Genomic DNA, 20,925 nt, shown 5'->3' on the forward strand with positions numbered 1-20,925 from the left:
TAAAATTCTTTTTGTATTCTGCACAGCCCAACAAACAAAGTCAGTTGGGAATAAAAAAATAAAATTCAACCTAATAACATAATGAATGAATACGTATTAATTTGGATTAATTTATTTTATTCGGATGAGAACGGCGCTATTCTCTTTGACCCTTGAATAATCAGCTGAATCTTTTTGCATTAACATTTTTCAATATTATAAAAATGCGCTACATATGAAATGGAAACATAAAATTGAAATAAAATTATTTCTACTTTTTTGTGGTTTTGTTGGATGGAGGTGGATCAATCAAAATCTCCAAATCATAGTATAGCTAATGAATCCAAAGCTAATTTAGTTCTTTTCGTTACTTGATATCGTCCAATCAGCTAACATGTTAAAAGGAATATATCAAATCTTCTGAAATAACTTCCGAAAATATGAATCGATTCAGAACAAATATACGAAACAAATCCGAATATACAAAATGAATTCTGATTCATAATGATGGACGAAACTGAATTATTTAGTTAATGAATAATCTAAAAGGAAACATTTTTTCTGTCTTGCACATCTCTAAATGTTAGTTTATACAGGTTGGTGGACATTGTTAGCGTTTAGCAGCTCTTTACAGGGTTTATGCTCAGTAAGCAAACTCATGAGCCAGTAATGGTCCACGTTATATTACTGAATCCCCTTAGCCCCAAGCCGGAGTTTTCTGACCATGGTTTCAAAGTTTTTGCTGAATCCTCCAATGATGTATTAACAGTTACTTTACAAAGTTGATGAATTTAGACTTAATTGTGCTATTTTAAAAACCACCATACAGTACTGCAATTATACACTGTAATAAAGCCAGAAGTGGCTTCTGTTTACTTAGAAGGACAATACTAATTTTATTTTCCATTACATAAACATTTACTCTAGTTTATGTGTTTATTGCAGTTAACTATGCCAATAGTTTCAGTCCATATAGAGACGGGCGCTATTCTGAGAGACGTTTGCGTTCATCCTCAGAGGGTACTTCAGGAGGCAGCAGAATGGCTTTTAAACCAAAGGAGCAGCATTCTGAAGAGCTGGCACATTTTAGAAAGCAGAGAACTATTTCAACTTCTTCCAAAATGAATAGCATGGTAAGTGAACATATACATTTTCTTCTGTAGAATTATACTATACACAGTAAGTAAATCTGCAGATCACTAACCCCTTTGAGAACCTTGAGCTTCATGAATATCCAAGCATGGCTAATACTGTATGTAATATATTCATGAGTGTCTGTTTTTGGATGTTTTGTATTGAAGAAAAATGAGTACTCTTTCTTTGAATGAACTATCCTTCAGCCACATGAGCCATCCCTCATCCACATGGGAAGCCTCACTTACCTTCCAAGAACCTATGTGTACCTTGTGCAGAACAGGCTGCTTTTAGAATGACTTTGCTCACATATTCTGATATAATAAACGTTTAATGGCAATGGTTGAACTAGAAATATAGGGTCCTATTGGATGTATGCATTCAGCAAGGAGCAACCCACCTACTTGGGGCCCAGATGTAATGGGATCCTGTCACTACAATTAGTTTTGTAATGTTCGCATATAACAAGCATTTTAAACCATGCTGTTGGTTCCCATTAGTTCTACATATTTGGATAATGTCCTGCCTCATGATCTAAAACAGAAATGAATAAACTTTTTGCTAAATTGTCTTTTTAAGGCACATTATGAGTTAATTTCTTTAGAGAAGCCATGATATAATGGGGGTGATAGAGCATAAGGTTAGTTTGGAAAAGTACACCTTCCTATCTCCCTAGCTAGGTCATTAAGTATTGAAGAGTTACACGGCTCTTGAACTCAGCTCGGTGTGAATGCTTTCATAAGAGATTAGACCAAAGCCTTGCGGGAGAAGAGAGTTTTACTTATGGCAGTTGCTTTTAGGTCAGGACATGTTTTGTAAGGATTTGAACTGAAATCTTCTTTTGCCATGTAGAGTCTCACATATTAATTGAAAAATTGATTTATGAAACTACCACTGGCAAATTGTGTGTCTGCTGACTTAATATACAAGCTAGGCATCTCTGCTTTGATGTCTAAATGATTGAGGTCAATGGTGTTACTAACTTTATATCTGTTTGAGAAAGGCAGCAATGCTAAATTGCTTAATAAGACACTTTATGTATCTTTATTTGGGAAATTGTTTATACAATTCTGAATAATGTGTTTTTTAAACATGTAACCTCTGTTCTCAGGGTCAGAGTTGTACTTTCTGCAACTAATTTGTCTGTCCTTCCCCAGGCGGGAGCAGAGAGACTGAGGCTGACTGTTCATCAACTCTAGGTCAATACACATAGAGCTGACCTCCTAGAGGAGTAGTGCAGATTGTTACCTTTATCTGTCAGCAGCTTGATTCTAGTTTTACAGATCCTAAGTGGGCAAAATTTTGTAGTAGTAGTGGTGTTATGAAACCTTTTATGATAATGAATATGTGTTACTGATTGTTAACTGCACAATGTGAGTGTGACTAGATGGTAGGCCTACTATCGAAGCCATGGCCTTTGCGACCTATGTTGCTATCCAGCACTGCCTTTCCTGCTTTTTAATTGATCTGCTGCTTCTACCTGTTAATGCAGTTGTGTGCTAATTAAAACATTAATTAAAGTTAATTAAAGGATAAGTGCACACTAACACTAAAATCTCTACATCTAAAGACATCCACAATCTAATTCCCCGTACACACGATCGGACTTTCTGACAACAAAACCGTGGATTTTTGTTGGAAGGATGTTGGCTCCAACTTGTCATTTGTTGCCGGAAAATTTGAGAACCTGCTAGCCAACATTTGTTGGCAGAAAGTCCGACAACGAATGTTCAATGGAGCATACACATGGTCGGACTTTCAGCCAACAAGCTCACATACAACATTTGTTGCTGGAAAATCTGATTGTGTGTACGGGGCATAAGACTAACCTATCTAACCATGTAAAGAAGAAATCAGTATACATACCTTTTTTGAAGCCGATCCGACCCAATCCCACGCTGAGCTGTAAGCTGCGGCTTTGCTGTGGAGGTGGGTGCAGAGGAGGCAGCTGACAACGGAAGCCTCATAGTAACTCTATGGGTGACGTCACTCCCCACACTTTTCACAGGCGTTTTTGGCTGTGTCCTCTGCAGAGCTTCCGCCGCTGCAGACCGAACCGGATCGGCTTCAAAAAAGGTATATATACTGATTTCTTCTTTATGGGGCTAGATAGGTTAGGCTTATATTGTGGATGTCTGTAGATGTAGCGATTTTAATGTTAGGGTGGACTTATCCTTTAACGTTTACTGACTTTTGCCACAAACCTCCCTATGCATTACAGTGTCCTTAATATATTAACAAACATTGCTCTGTTTTGTAAAATTATGCCTACTTTTGTAGCTGCTCATTCCATTGGCTTCCTCTCTCTGTCCTGCAGATTCCAGAAAGTCAGTACAGGTGAACTAACCCTAAAGTACTGATGCCTAAACACTTTGAGATTGCTTTGTATACCTTTCCAGCCTTATGCAGATCAACCACCCTTAACTGTATGTCTTCATAGCGCTCCTCTTTTGCGAGGCATGGTTCATATCAGCTAACGCTTCTTATGAATAGCAATCCTAAATTGTTTGAGTGTCTTTTGTCAATCAAAGTAGCTCCAAAACTCACCTCCAAAATCACTGGACTCCAGGTATGCAAACGGCTTTCTCCAATTAGCTTTTGTTTAAATAATTTGTCTATGCATTCACCTACTTTTTCCTTCGGCACCATGATTGTTTAATGGGTGTGTTCAATAAAGACATGAATTGTTTGTGTGTTATCAGCTTAAGCATACCATGTTTGTCTATTGTTGTGACTTAGATGAGGAACAGATCACATATTTTGGCAAATTAGAGCAGAAAACCAGTTAATTCTATGGTCTTCATATACTTTTTCTTGCCACCAGTACATGAATTGACAGACAAATTGTCTAACTGCGTTTTATGTATAGTGGTGACTTGGATGAGGATCAGATCACATTTTATGGGAAATTCTTGCAAAAAAAACAAAAAAAACAAAACAGTTAATTCCAAGGTGTTCACATACTTTTTCTTGCCACCAGTCCATCAGTCGACAATTAGATCAATCATTTTACTGTGTTTATCTATTGTATGTGGATCAGATCAAATTTTATTGCAAACTATTGCAGAAAACCAGTTAATTTCAAAGGGTTCACATACTTTTTTTTTTTTGCCACTGTAGTTTTAGATGCATCTTGTGTAAGTACTAGAATAAGATGTGGTATCAACTTCCTGTTATCCCTTGTACAGCAATGTGGAGACAAGAAGTGTAAGGGACTGCACTAGAAACAAATAAAGTGTTCTGCATGTGCATGTGACGACAATAAACACGCTGATGGGTGAAAGGTGCAAAGTGATTAGAGGGATAGCCTCATCAGTTTGCTACTGTTCCTTCATTATCCAATAACAGGGGGAGACATGGGAGGGCTTCTAGCTCAATTACTTTAATGCAAACGTTGGGTCACCAACTTGGCAGTGTTTTTTGGCAATGTAAATAAGGACAGCCTGGACAGAAATATTATTGTATTGGCAGGTAAACTGCCTTTCTATTTGTATTTCAAATTTGTGTTTGCTGTAGCTTTTTTTTGCAGCTTTAACTACATTCTGTGTTTTTCACATTATATAGTTTTACAAAAGTGAAAAGGAGCTTGAATGTTGGGAGGATTCTCAAAGTCACGGATCAGGTTGTAGCAGGGAAGTCATCCTTGTAGTGCTTATTCATGGAAATGTAACAAAATTTATAATTTCTGTCCAATAGCCATAGGCCATTATTGACATCCTTTGGACTACAGTAGTAGTGGCCAGCTTGGAGTTTTTGCTCACTGTAAATGGAGATGGGGCTGCTACAGGCTGCCATTTGGCAGTCATGTAAAAATCATATGCCATGTCATTGAGGTTGTGCAGCACAGCTGGGGCAAAAATACAAATCGGGGTAAATTAATTGGGTTAAAGGTTACTTGGCAATATCATGGGATAGGACCCAACAGCAGATTTGCACAAGTGCCTGGACAGCCATTGCTGCATTTATAGATAAAGGATTTTATTTATTTATTTGATTGCTTATTAACAAACCAATCCAAGATTCAGATTAGCTGTCCATACAGTTAATTGGCCAACTTTGTGTGAAAACATTTTGAGGCACAGCTGTGCGTATTTCCCAATTGCATAGCATATTAACCTTCATTCTCTAGCCAGACATTTCAACTTTTATACCTCTAAACAGAGAGCCCATTAGAGTTTGCAGAATATGTACCAGTATTAGGAAACTAATGTCATTTGGCAGCATGATTTGGCAGAACACCTTTATGGACTTATATAAGCTGTTGGGAGCCTGGCTGAGGCGTGTGGTAAATTGGACGTTCAGCCATTTGTGTAAATAATTAGCTGTGTTTACCAGTCTCTCACAACGCAGATGCCTGCTGTCGTGTTTAAACCACAGGTCACTGTTTTCCTTCGAAAAGCTTGATACAGGGAAAAAAAAGAAAACATTATTAGCATTAGAAAGAAAATACATTTAACGCTAATTTGTATTTATGCATTATAATATCATTTAGTGTCATTCAAAAAATAGACACATTTAATTTTGTTAGTAATAGTAATAGTAATTTTAGCACAGTAAATGGACATGACCTGATTAGGTAAGTAGAAAGGAAGAGTTTGTGGGACTTTAAATGAGGGAACGCCATGTCAGGAGAAAATAACAACATAGAAATGAAGTTACAGTACATGATTTGTTTATTACAATCTAAAATACATATCAAATAGATAGGTAGTCACAAGACTTACACTAAATATGCTGCTCATAGCACGCAATACAGATAAAAATTAGACATGGCAAATATACATGGTATAATAAATCGATTGAAAGACATATGTAATAGAGACAAGTAACTGTTGGCATCTAGTGGCACTCAACGCATTTCCTGGCATTACAGCCATTCATCAGGAGTGTTGTAAAGTAATATACAGGGAAGGAAATAAACAGGGGTTAATGATAATGCCCTTATTTTTTTAGCACAGCCCTCCGCATGAATGGATCTGCACAAATCCATTGTATCAGCAATTACCAATTTGTGGTGTAGGATCACAGTTTTTAAAATGCGGATGTCAGCACTACTGTACTTCCTGTATGGCTCTTACACAAACTTATACCCTAGTTTATGTCTTGGAGATCTTGCCAGTCTCAATATATTTACTCCATTTTCATTCACTGTGTAGCATGATCTGCTTACACTTTCACTATGTCTAGTGGATACTTTTTTATTGTAATGCCCCGTACACACGATCGGACTTTCCGACAACAAAACCGTGGAATTTTGTTAGACGGTTGTTGGCCTCAACTTGTCTTGCATACACACGGTCACACAAATGTTGGCCAACAATTACGAACGTGGGAACGTGGTGACGTACTAGATGAACAACAAGCTGATAAAAAGGAAGTTCGGTAGTCATGTGATATCTCCATTACGAACGCTAGTTTTACAAGGTTGAGTGCTTCCGGCTCGTACTTGATTCCGAGCATGCGTGAACTTTTGTGCGATGGACTTGTGTACACACGATTGGACTTTCCAACAACAAAGTTTTGTTGGCGGAAAATTTGAGAACCTGCTAGCCAACATTGATTGGCGGAAAGTCTGACAGCAAATGTTTGATGGAGCATACACATGGTCGTACTTTCAGCCAGCAAGCTCACATGCAACATTTCCCGTTGGAAAATCCGACCGTGTGTGCGCGGCATAAGAGTATGTAGTCTTCAAATTATTAGGAGACCCTGTCACCCGAAGTTGCTTCTCCTCACTGGCCACTTCATAGTTTTTTTTTTTCAAGCAAGCAGAGAACTGAAGTTGAAGCAGAGTTGATTCTCTGCAAGTTTAATGGAAAATATATCTTGGTTAGATTGAATATATAATATAGAAACAGTGATAATGTATGTAGCTATTTTACAAATTAGCCACATGTGTTATTAGACCTTCAAAAAAGTGATGACAGGATCCTGTTTAGAATTATAGTAGAATTATAGGCCAAACTTTTTTTTCCTTATTTTGGATAGATTAACCACTTCAGCCCCAAAAGGATTTACCCCCTTCCTGACCAGGCCATTTTTTTTCGATACGGCACTGCGCCGCTTTAACTGATAATTGCGTGGTCCTGCGACGTTGTACCCATACTAAATTGATGTCCTTTTTTCCCCACAAATAGAGCTTTCTTTTGGTGGTATTTGATCACCTCTATGGTTTTTATTTTTTGCGCTATAAACAAAAAAAGAACGGCAATTAAAAAAAAAACACAATATTTTTTACTTTTTGCTATAATAAATATCTGCCAAATTTAACGAAAAAAACTAATTTCTTCACCAGTTTAGGCCAATATATATTCTTCTACATATTTTTGGCAATAAGTGTATATTGATTGGTATATTTATTGGTTTGCGCAAAAGTTATAGTGTCTACAAAATAAGGGATAGATTTATACCCTTTTTTATTATTATTATTTTTTTTTACTAGTATCGGGGCTGAGACATTGCGGCGCATTGACACTTTTTGGGACCTTTGACATTTATACAGCTATCAGTGGGATAAATAGCCACTATTATTATTATAAATGTCACTGACAGGGAAGGGGTTATCATTAAGGAGGGGGCGATCAAGGGGTTAACTGTGTTCCCTATGTGTGTTCTAAATGTGGGGGGAATGTGGCTGACTAGAGGAGGAGAGAAATCGTTGTTCCTACATGATCTGTCTCCTCTCCCCTGACAGAACCGGGATTTGTGTTCTCGCTCTGTCACAAACGATCGTGGGTGCCCAGAGAACATCGGCTCCACGCGAGCCTGCTACAGCATCTTAAAGAGCCGACGTACAGCTACGATGGCTCGCGCAGGGGAGCCAGTATAACTGCGGGGGCTGGTCGGGAAGGGGTTAAGGGAGGGTTATAACCTCTGTCAGTTTATTTTTTGCCGTCTTTGTCCCATTGGGGAGATTTACCTTAACTTCCTGTCTCATAACCAAAACAGGAAGTCAGGGGAAATCTCTGCAAATTAAGGGAATCTTTTGGGGGCCCACAAGTCACCAAAACTAGTGTACCCATTGGAATATTTTCCCTCTATTACTTTTCTGGGGACAACCCAAAATTTCATATTTTCCGCTATTTTCACTGGACAAATAGAGAGGGTGAATCTCCCTAATGTGGACACAGACAACAAAAAAAACTGACAGGCGTTCCAGGATGCCATGAGAACCTATATTTTACCTTATCTTAGAGCCTCGTTTGTGTTTGGCCCTGTGATTTCATGTGAATAATACCATATTCTGGTTCTGGCACCTATTTTGAGATACTATTGGACCCTTACCTTGCTCCGATGTATTTTACATTCCGATTTGATCAGTTGATGCCTGTGGCATTTTTTGCTTTAATCCCTTGATGTAGAGACACTTGCCTCACGTGCACAGTTATAGCTTTATAGACCTTGGTCTAGATCTATTTTTGTATTGTCCTGCTGCTCCATCTGGGTCTGTGTCCATTAGGGTGTTCTGCCTCCTTGACAGCAAGGACGTTGTTCTAATATGTATTGGTCTAGCTCCAGAAGAAGCACATTTATTGGTGCGAAACTAGTCGCGCAAGCTACGTATATCTTGAAAAGCAGTTATGACACCATCTGAGTCGGCTTATGTGACCCATTTTTGACTACCTATAGGAAATTACCTGTCTACGTCACCATTTACACTATTACCTTTGGGTTATTTGCTTTACTCAGAATCTCCCTAGACCCCCCCATTGTATCCTTGAAGCCCAGGTTTCTGGATGGATCAGGGAGAAGGTTTTAATCACTTTTGCACTTTTACATGTATTTTATCTCATGTGTGTCTAATATCTTGTCATAATTCTAATATAGTATTTTGTTATACATTTTTAGGTATGCCTATAAAGTCCATTCTTTCAAAGCCCAGTATACAGTGGGGATGGAGACCCCCTTAAATTTTTCACTCTTTGTTATATTGCAGCCATTTGCTAAAATCATTTAAGTTCATTTTTTTCCTCATTAAACACTGCACCCCATATTGACAGAAAAACACAGAATTGTTGACATTTTTGCAGATTTATTAAAAAAGAAAAACTGAAATATCACATGGTCCTAAGTATTCAGACCCTTTGCTCAGTATTTAGTAGAAGCACACTTTTGATCTAATACAGCCATGAGTCTTTTTGGGAAAGATGCAACAAGTTTTTCACACCTGGATTTGGGGATCCTCTGCCATTCCTCCTTGCAGATCCTCTCCAGTTCTGTCAGGTTGGATGGTAATCGTTGGTGGACAGCCATTTTTAGGTTTCTCCAGAGATGCTCAATTGGGTTTAAGTCAGGGCTCTGGCTGGGCCATTCAAGAACAGTCACAGAGTTGTTGTGAAGCCACTCCTTCATTATTTTAGCTGTGTGCTTAGGGTCATTGTCTTGTTGGAAGGTAAACCTTCGGCCCAGTCTAAGGTCCTGAGCACTCTGGAGAAGGTTTTCGTCCAGGATATCCCTGTACTTGGCCGCATTCATCTTTCCCTCGATTGCAACCAGTCATCCTGTCCCTGCAGCTGAAAAACTCCCCCCCACAGCATGATGCTGCCACCACCATGCTTCACTGTTGGGACTGTATTGGACAGGTGATGAGCAGTGCCTGGTTTTCTGCTGCCACCACCATGCTTCACTGTTGGGACTGTATTGGACAGGTGATGAGCAGTGCCAGGTTTTCTCCACACATACCGCTTAGAATTAAGGCCAAAAAGTTCTATCTTGGTCTCATCAGACCAGAGAATCTTATTTCTCACCATCTTGGAGTCCAGGTGTTTTTTAGCAAACTCCATGCGGGCTTTCAAGTGTCTTGCACTGAGGAGAGGCTTCCGTCGGGCCACTCTGCCATAAAGCCCCGACTGGTGGAGGGCTGCAGTGATGGTTGACATTCCACAACTTTCTCCCATCTCCTGACTGCATCTCTGGAGCTTAGCCACAGTGATCTTTGGGTTCTTCTTTACCTCTCTCACCAAGGCTCTTCTCCCCCGATAGCTCAGTGTGGCCAGAGGGCCAGCTCTAGGAAGGGTTCTGGTCGTCCCGAACATCTTCCATTTAAAGATTATGGAGGCCACTGTGCTCTTAGGAACCTTAAGTGCAGCAGAAATTTTTTGTTTACCTTGGCCAGATCTGTGCCTTGCCACAATTCTGTCTCTGAGCTCTTCAGGCAGTTCCTTTGACCCCATGATTCTCATTTGCTCTGACATGCACTGTGAGCTGTAAGGTCTTATATAGACAGGTGTGTGGCTTTCCTAATCAAGTCCAATCAGTATAATCAAACACAGCTGGACTCAAATGAAGGTGTAGAACCATCTCAAGGATGATCAGAAGAAATGGACAGCACCTGAGTTAAATATATGAGTGTCACAGCAAAGGGTCTGAATACTTAGGACCATGTGATATTTCAGTTTTTCTTGTTTAATAAATCTGCACAAATGTCAACAATTCTGTGTTTTTCTGTCAATATGGGGTGCTGTGTGTACATTAATGAGGAAAAAAAATGAACCTAAATGATTTTAGCAAATGGCTGCAATATAACAAAGAGTGAGACATTTAAGGGGGTCTGAATACTTTCCGTCCTCACTGTATGTTATCAGTTCAGCCAATAGAAGGGAAAACTATTTTTTTTTTACACAATCCTATACCCACAAGTGATCCAGAGGAAGGCAAAAAAAAACAATAGCATGATCCAATTTGCTTAATGGGAAAAAATCCTTCCTGATCCCTCAAGAGGCATTCGGATATTCCCTGGATCAACTTTTCCTATAAATATTAGAATCTAGTTATATTATGCTCACTTAGGAATGAATCCAGGCCTACTGATCTGGCAAGAATCACCTCTGGAGGAAGTCTTTTCCTTATTTTCACAGCTCTTACTGTGAAGAAACCTTTTCGTATTTGGAGATTAAATCTCTTTTCCTCCATATATAAAAAGTGCCCCCTTGTCCTCTGTGATGACCTTAAAGAGGAAGTAAACTCTGCACTTCATATTGCGCTTTTCATGTCATATAATATGTAACATTATTTAAATTAATTGCCCAGTCTAATGTATCCAAAAATGCTTGTTACTTACTGTATTTAATCATTTTTAATAAAATCTTCTCCCGGGTTTAGGCTGCACCATCTTGAGTACTGTTTTCTGAGTCCCCTGTGGACGTCATTTCCGCCCTTGTTTTTCCCTTGCTGAAATCTTGCACATGCGCGAGTATGTGTTACCGAGCCTCTATCTCGGTCGATGTTCCTAAGGCATTGCAAAATTATTGGGGTGTGCAGCTGTGTCAACTCTTGCATGTGTTACTTCACTTTGATGTTCCTAAGGCAACCCTGCAAGGAAGCTTGGAATAACTGCATAGTCTTGCGTGTCTACAAAGCGGTGCCGCAGAGAGCGTAACTCTCTAACACAGCACGATGCTGGAGAGAGAATGTCACACAGATTGTGCCGTGAATTGAAGGATGGACAGTGCATGCGCCGATGTTGTAAACAAACATTGCGAGACGAATTATAAGAAGAAGAAACAGGTAAGGAAACAAGTAAGGAAACTTTAACAGGCAGTGATCGGTAACTTTATTAATAAGGATTGACATGAGCTGAAGTTAAGATAGAGGGTTTACAACTACTCTAAATTGAATAACTCTACACCAAGTTCACTATATGGACCTCTTATGTATTTGTACATGTTGATCATATCCCCCTTAATCACTTAAGGACCGGAAGGATTTACCCCCTTAATGACCCCCCCTTAATTGTGCGGTCGTGCAACGCTGTACCCAAATAAAATTTATGTCCTTTTTTCCCACAAATAGAGATTTCTGTTGATGACAGACAGTTTTGAAAAAAAATATATATTTATTAGTTTCTGCTATAAAACTTACCCAATAATTAAAAAAAAAAAATCAAATTTCTTTAAATTTCATCAGTTTAGGCCAATATGTATTCTGCTACATATTTTTGATAAAAAAGTCCCAATAAGCGTATATTGATTGGTTTGCGCAAAATTTATAGCATCTACAAAATTGGGGATAGATTTATGGCATTTTTATTATTATTTTTTTTACTAGTGTTTAGCGATTTCTAGCGGGACTGCGACATTGCAGTGGACAGATCGGACACTTTTGACACTTTTTTGGGACCAGTGACATTATTACTGTCAGTGCTAAAAATATGCACTGATTACTGTATAAATGACACTGGTAGGGAAGGGGTTAATACTAGGTGGCGATCAAGGGGTTAATTGTGTTCCCTATGTGTGTTTACGAACTGTATGGGGGACGGTCTGACTGGGACAACACAGAGATCCATCTTCCTGCTTAACATGAAGACAAGATCCTGTGTCATCCCGTCAGAATGGAGATCTGCCTTGTTTACATTGGCAGACTCTCGTTCTGTCTCTGTGGGAACAATTGCAGGTAGCCGGTGGACATTGCGTCCGCCGAACCCGCTGATTGGCTGCCCCGCGCACACCTACACAGGCTAGTGCATGAAACGACATACCAGTACGTCGTTTTGCACAGCCGAGCCACCTTGCTGCAGTATAACTGCGGCGGGTGGTCGGCAAGTGGTTAATTTCCTCTTCTCAAGAGAGAGAAATTCAGTTCCTCTAAACTTTCCTCATAGCTGAGCTCCTCCATGCCTCTTATCAGTTTGGATGCCCTTCTCTGCAAGTGTATTCCATAGCAAATGCTTTCTTACGTCCTTTTAACCAATCCATGAAGCATTATGCCCTGTACACACGGTCAGATTTTCCGACGGAAAATGTGTGATAGGACCTTGTTGTCGGAAATTCCGACCGTGTGTAGGCTCCATCACACATTTTCCATTGGAATTTCCAACACACAAAGTTTGAGCGCTTGCTATAAAATTTTCCGACAACAAAATCCGTTGTCGGAAATTCCGATCGTGTGTACACAAATCCGACACACATAGTGCCACGCATGCTCAGAATAAATTAAGAGACGAAAGCTATTGGCTACTGCCCCATTTATAGTCCCGACGTACGTGTTTTACGTCACCGAGTTCAGAACGATCGGATTTTCCGACAACTTTGTGTGACCGTGTGTATGCAAGACAAGTTTGAGCCAACATCCGTCGGAAAAAATCCATGGATTTTGTTGTCGGAATGTCCGATCAATGTCCGACCGTGTGTACAGGGCATTACAGAAATATGTTTAATTTCCAGGCGAAATTAATCATATACTGTATTCGACACATGTAGGACTAGCACAAACAGAACTGTGATTTCAAATAGGCATTTTGGTCTAGCTTATTTAGTTACCATTTGGAAACACAATTTCCAATATTAAATTTAAATTCCAGGCAAATTTAAATAGTGACATGCGTGTTCTCTCAGTGCATAGGTGTAAATACTGTAAGTCTTTATGGGTACAGCATAAAGAAATCTCTCAAAGAAATCTCTCAAATCTTCTGGGAGGCTAACATTTCTCTTATGCTTTTTTTAAATATTAATGGCCCGTTCACACTATGGCCATAACTCGTGCATTATCACATGATGTGCTGCCAAAGAATAATCTATGCATACGTGTACCCTGGTGCACTTTAACGTGGTTGTAAACCTAGTAAGATTACAGTACTGTATGTGTTATGGTTTGCACATTTTTTTGAATTTGCCGCCAGGCTCCGCCCCCGTGCGTCGCTCGCAGGGAACAGAGCCTGGCACGGAGAGGCTTCGGAGGAGACAGAGCCCACGGACACTGCAGGGGACATCGCAGGATCCTGGGGACAAGGTAAGTAACGCCGCACCAGGATCCTGCAATGTAATCCCGAGTGTGGCTCAAGGTTACCGCTGATGGGACTAAAATTTAACCCCGAACCACACTCGGGAATACCGTCAGGGAGGCTACCGTGCATTGCGGTAAAAGCAAGCAATTCATGCGTTACTGCAACGCCATAGTATAAACGTGCCCTAAAATAAAAGTCTTCAATTCAGAAATAGTTGTTTTTGTGCTTAACAAAACATAGTAAAAATAAAATGAAAATGATTTGCATACACTGCATTTTCAATTCAGCTTTGAAGGGAAATAATGAAAAACAGCCTCCCACATATTGTCATGTATTAGAGCTGTACTGGAACCGTTAGTCTTTGCTTGTTGGTAAGCCGAGTGTTATTTATAGCTGTCATTTATATTCATTAATGTTTGACTGCCACTTACAGACTTTTCATTCAGTAATAGCAGCCACTTAGTTGACCCCTGTGTGAATTTACATACATAGCTTGCCAGAGGCAGCCTAACATCACCCTCAAGCTGGTAATAAATATTTGAAGATGTAAGCACACTTATTGCTGTACAGTATGCATTAGGACGTGTTACTTAAATCTATAGGCAAGTTTATAGACAGCAATCAATATGCGGTTAGGTCTTTATTATTGACGTGTCCCTTGTAAGAATGTACAGTAGGCTGCCGCTGGGGAAAAAAGCTAAGTAAACGGTTCAGCAGAACATTTCAATTATATGGTATTAAGAACTATTTTGATTCTATGGGTTTATGTTTTTTTCTTTAAAGAAATGTATGTCATAAATTTGCAAGCAGTGTTCTAGAGCATATTTCAGTGCCTGTGTGCAAAATAAAAAAAATATATATAAATATACCACTTCACACATATCTGAAAGAAAACTGGCCCTGGTATTCAGCAAAGTAAGTGGTACAAGTAGTCCAAAAGATAAGGCGGCACTTACGGGGCTTGGAAGGTGGACACACAGGGCCTGAGGAAGACGAGCTTGTGCCTCATTAAAACATTGAAATAAAACTTCAAATAGAACTATATGCAAAACTTTTTTTTTCTTTTTCATTTTGAATAGACTAAGGGGGGTTATAATGTCAATTTATTTTTTTTACCATCTGTGTCCCATTGGGGAGACTAACCTACACTTCCTGTCCCAAAGCCAAAACAGGAAGTGAGAGGAAATCTCTGCAAATTGATCCCCTAAGGACCTCCAGGTCACCAGAATTAGTGTCCCTATTGAAAGATTCCCCCTCTTTTACTTTTATGGGGATAACCCCAAATTTGGGATTTTCTTTTACTTTCACTTTAAATGATAATGGTAAACAGGACAAATAGGATGAATTTCCTTAATGGGGACAAAGCCATAAAAACTGACAGGTGTTCTAATCCATCTGAATGCCATCCAAAACTAAAAAAAAGTTTTGCCTTTAGTTGTACTTTCATCACTATCCCTATGTTGTTACCCTTCAAGTCCGGTGTGCTGCCTTATGTTTTAGATATCTATATACTCTGTGTGTATGTGTGTGTGTGTGTATGTATATATATATATATATATATATATATATATACATATATATACATATCTCACAAAAGTGAGTACACCCCTCACATTTTTGTAAATATTTTATTATATCTTTTCATGTGACAACACTGAAGAAATGACACTTTGCTACAATGTAAAGTAGTGAGTGTACAGCTTGTATAACAGTGTAAATTTGCTGTCCCCTCAAAATAACTCAACACACAGCCATAAATGTCTAAACCGCTGGCAACAAAAGTGAGTACACCCCTAAGTAAAAATGTCCAAATTGGGCCCAAAGTGTCAATATTTTGTGTGGCCACCATTATTGTCCAGCACTGCCTTAACCCTCTTGGGCATGGAGTTCACCAGAGCTTCACAGGTTGCCACTGGAGTCCTCTTCCACTCCTCCATGACGACATCACCGAGCTGGTGGATGTTAGAGACCTTGCTCTCCTCCACCTTGGGTTTGAGGATGCCCCACAGATGCTCAATAGGGTTTAGGTCTTGAGACATGCTTGGACAGTCCCTCACCTTTACCCTAAGTGTCTTTAGCAAGGCAGTGATCATCTTGGAGATGTGTTTGGGGTCGTTATCATGTTGGAATACTGCCCTGTGACCCAGTCTCTGAAAGGAGGAATCATACTCTGCTTCAGTGTGTCACAGTACATGTTGGCATTCATGGTTCCCACAATGAACTGTAGCTCCCCAGTGCCGGCAGCACTCATGCAGCCCCAGACCTTGACACTCCCAAAACCATGCTTGACTGTAGGCAAGACCACACTTGTCTTTGTACATCTCACCTGGTTGCCGCCACACACACTTAACACCATCTGTACTAAATAAGAGTTATATTGGTCTCATCAGACCACAGGACATGGTTCCAGTAATCCATGTCCTTAGTCTGCTTTCCTTCAGCAAATTGTTTGCAGGCTTTCTTGTGCATCATCTTTAGAAGAGGCTTCCTTCTGGGACAACAGTCATGCAGACCAATTTGATGCAGTGTGCGGCGTATGGTCTGAGCACTGACAGGCTGACCCCCCACCCCTTCAACCTCTGCAGCAATGCTGGTAGCACTCATATGTCTATTTCCCAAACACAACCTCTGGATATGACGCTGAGCACGTGCACTCAACTTCTTTGGTCGACCATGGCGAGGCCTGTTCTGAGTGGAACCTGTCCTGTTAAACAGCTGTATGGTGTTGGCCACCGTGCTGCAGCTCAGTTTCAGGGTCTTGGCAATCTTCTCTATAGCCTAGGCCATCTTTATGTAGAACAACAATTCTTTTTTTCAGATACTCAGAGAGTTCTTTGCCATGGGGTGCCATGTTGAACTTCCAGTGACCAGTATGAGAGAGTGAGAGCAATAACACCAAATGTAACACACCTGCTCCCCATTCACACTTGAGACTCTGTAACGCTAACAAGTCACATGACACTGGGAAGGGAAAATGGCTAATTGGGCTGGATTTGAACATTTTCACTTAGGGGTGTACTCAGTATTGTTGCCAGTGGTTTAGACATGGCTGTGTGTTGAATTATTTTGAGGGGACAGCAAATTTACCCTGTTATACAAGCTGTACACTCACTACTTTACATTGTAGCAAAGTATCATTTCTTCAGTGTTGTCACATGAAAAGATATAATAAAATATTTACAAAAATGTGAGGGGTGTACTCACTTTTTGAGATACTGTGTATATATATATAGATAGATAGATAGATAGATAGATAGATAGATAGATAGATAGATAGATAGATAGATAGATAGATAGATAGATAGATAGATAGATAGATAGATAGATATATTATATCAAAGGTCTTTTCTGGTACAGATAAAAAAAGGGTCCTGCACGGGTTTGGTCTGATTGCGATGTGAATTCTCATTGCACAGACATCGCATGTGATATAATAATCAATACAGAACAGCGCTACCCCCCAAAACTATGAGGATGATGCAGTGAAAATCAAACAAAAATTATAAAAAATAGTAAATTGAATGAAAAAAATTTTTTTTAACCGTTCAGTAAGTCAATTGTGATCAAGATCAGAACTAAAAGTCCATCTTCTTAATTCCACAGTGAAAAAGCAAGGTGACAGGCGTCAAACTGATGACAAACTGAGTTTTGGGGGGTAGCGCTGCTCTGTATTGATTATTATTATTGTTGTGTGTATCTCACTATAGCAGCTGCTTTTTGTTTTGGGTATTATTCTTTCTGGGTTTTTAATTTCAGCTACATTATTACAGCGCGGTAATTTCTTTATTTATCGCATGTGATATGCACAGCAATGCCGTGCGAATCACATGTGATATCTAGCATCGCACCAGTGTGAACCCGCCCTTTAAAAAGTGTTTTACAGTGCTAAACATTTCATCCAATTCCTAAATTGCTACATTTTTAAAATCTAAAAGCCAATATAAAGGAATAGTAGTGGTAAAAAAGCACTCGTGGGTTTAACCAATCTTTTTTTCTGTACAATTCTCCTTTAAGGGGGTGTGGCATGGAGTGTGCCCTATGCCTACATACTTTTGTTAATAGGGTTCCCTCGTTCCCATCTCAGAAGGTTGGGAGGTATGCCTATCTTCTTTATGTTGCACTTGAGCTTTTCCAATTGGCCTGTATCCTGTGCATTTCATTCTACATGCTAAAGCACCCTTACATTAGAGCTGCACAATTCTGGATAATATGAGAATCACAATTGTTTTACTTAGAATAAAGATCACAATTCTGAAGAACTTTTTTATTTTAAAGATTTACAACCCCTGAACATTAGTTTATCAAACAAGATGGCAATAAAATAAGATATAATACTCTTTGCTTCAATCAAATGTAAAGAAATGGAATGAAAAATAATGTAATGTGTAAAGAAATCAAAAAATGACCATTAAGTTATATCGGACAAAAAAAACCCAAGAAAAATAGCCCTGGGACTTTAGATGAGGTGAGAGAGGTTTATGCCAATGTCCACAGCGAACACTGAGACAAAATCAATTTATTTGTTTCAAAATGTTATGTAACGGAGCGGCAACAACAATAATTGTGAATTACCCGCCGGCATAATAGCCAATGTACACAACACAAATGAAAGTAAATATACAAAGATTTATTACAAATGTTATACATCAATGAGCAACTATAAAACTTGAAAGTTGCTGGGTCAGTAAATACACATACAGAATAAGAGTATAAAATGTACATGCATGTGGACAGGAAAGTATGTAAACATAATGCAGATATCAATAATACCCAGCATGTGCCAGCATAAAACAAGCATCAATAAAGCCCTATGTATTTCGCGAGACCCTGCTCGCTTTTTCAGGGGCGGATGCATGAATGTTGTATCTGCAATGTAAGTAATAAGATCAATAAATATATGTTGTTGATAAGTGGGGGCAGGTGGAATAATTGACAAGAGAGGTCTGAAACAGAGACCTCATACTTACCGAAGGTCTGAGATAAATCGCCAAACTCTGGATATCAAGATGGCAGCAGTGTAGTGCATCCAGCTCGGGAGCTGAGGAGGTGGAACAAACAAAGGCCTCAACAGGGAAACATCCGGAGCAGCACGGTCTGGATAGGGGTATTTCTCACGGTGGTCTCCACTTAGCCCCTTAAAAAGTTATTAATTAATTACGTTATATCGGGGTCTTTTTTTTTTTTTTTTTTACTCACCGATACCAATTACCGATACCTACCACAATTTTTTGTTTACACTTCAGCTGTCAACAATGGTACAAAGCATTGAAAAGTTATTTTACAAATGAAATATTTTTTTAAATGATTATTTCAATGTGAAACGTGTAAATATATGTTAAAGGTGTAAAAATATTAATGACCAAAGCAAACAAAAAAAAAGTTTATAAAATAGTAAAGTAAATAAAAAAAAAAATCAGCAGGAAAATAATAATTAAATGGAGAAGGAGAATAAGGTGTTAATAAGGCTGATTAGAGTAAATAAAGGGTTAATAATGGGTTGAACAGGGGAACAGTTTATTTAAAAAAAAGAATGTTTTTTTCTACTTGACAAGGTTGCTTTAAACCAGGGGTCTCAAACTGGCGGCCCTCCATCTGTTGTGAAACTACAAGTCCCATAAGGCATTGCAAGGCTGACAGTTACAAGCATGACTCCCGCAAGCAGAGACATGATGGGACTTTTAGTTTTGCAGCAACTGGAGGGCCGCCAGTTGGAGACCCCTGCAGTTTAAACTGACTTCATTTACAGACCAAAGTTCATCTCTTTGATCTGTAAATGAATAGAAAGATACAATGTGTCTTTTTATCTCTTTTTCAGCGCTGAGCAATGTTGTTGATAAACATTTCCGGCTGCTTTTTTTTTTTGACAGCTGTGAGCACGGAAGGGATCTGCATTTTTTACATGAATCGTGGGGATGCTGGATTAAGATCGTGTGGGGGGTTAAATCGAGATCACAATCTTTTAATGATTAATCGTGCAGCTCTACCTTACACTGATACTGAAGACTAGTCTACTCATGGTAATCAGAAAAAGGAAGGAATGGGAGTGCACATGGCTGTTTAATACACATTCAATATTTACGTATGTGCTTTGTGTGTATATGTGTGTGTTAGTTAGTGTGGGGTGGGGGCCCTGGCAGGTAGGCTGTAGAAGGGTCCCATGATTTCTAATGGAGGCCCTGTATGCAGGTGGTGAAGAATGCTAGGTAATGGGGGATGCAAGGGGTGCAGAATGTGGAGTAGTGTGGTATGGAAGAAGTGTGGAAGAAGGAGTATTGGGGAGTTCTTGGGGACTCAGTAAATGAGATCTCTGTGCTTGAGTTCCTAAAAATTCACATTTGCTTCGGCCATTATTAAGGAATACCAGTCTCCTTGTTTAATTTTTTTGAATGATTTTTGAATGATTTTTTTTTTACCATGGTGAATGTAGCCAGCAGTGCTGAAACACAACAGTCAATGGGAACACAAAAAATTCCAGCAAACAGGAAATATGAAATTTATGACAGGAACATCTAACCTGGGGTGGACTAACCCTTTAAAGAGGAAGTAAACTTCCATATTTCACTTTTACCTATAGGTAAGCGGCAGACTATAATAAGGCTTACCTATAGGTAGTGTAAAAATCACCTAAATGTGCACCGTTTAAGAGATATTTTTTACATATTACATGCAGCCAGTGAAATCACTGGTGCATGCGCTCTGCAGGAACGGCCACCCTTGCCCTTCCTTTAGAGCCCTGTGCCGTGACCGGCGGCTCCTGCGCGCATGTGCGGGAGTGACATGATGGAGTCTGTGAACCCGGGAGCAAGACAGGTGAGGATGGAAGCCCCTGCAGCGCTGACTTCTCGGCACGGGAGGGCTTCGTTTTAAGGTAAGTTTAACATAACGTGCTAGTATGCAATGCATACTAGCACATTATTCCTTTACCTTGAAGGTTTCCCCAAAAAAAAAAACAGGAAATGCCAGCGGTTTAAATATAGCTGTATAATGTTGTATATATAATAAGGATTAATTTAATATTTACATGTACCAGCCAAGTTTAACTAATTCCTTACAATCTGCTGAAAAAGATGACTTTCCGTGATCACTAG

The 20,925-nt window shown here is 39.4% G+C and overlaps 1 protein-coding gene across 2 annotated transcripts in view; it reads left to right on the top strand.

Annotated features, from left to right (window-relative positions):
• CCSER1 (coiled-coil serine rich protein 1) overlaps positions 1-20,925 on the top strand; it is a 1,308,521-nt gene that overhangs the window by 225,979 nt on the left and 1,061,617 nt on the right. For both annotated transcript variants that reach the window (XM_073601044.1, XM_073601043.1), the window contains exon 3: positions 925-1,112. In XM_073601044.1, the coding sequence (XP_073457145.1) occupies positions 925-1,112 (188 nt within the window). The remainder of the gene's footprint in view (positions 1-924; positions 1,113-20,925) is intronic.

Source organism: Aquarana catesbeiana, linkage group LG01, assembly GCF_042186555.1.
Source record: "Aquarana catesbeiana isolate 2022-GZ linkage group LG01, ASM4218655v1, whole genome shotgun sequence".
Lineage (NCBI taxonomy): Eukaryota > Metazoa > Chordata > Amphibia > Anura > Ranidae > Aquarana > Aquarana catesbeiana.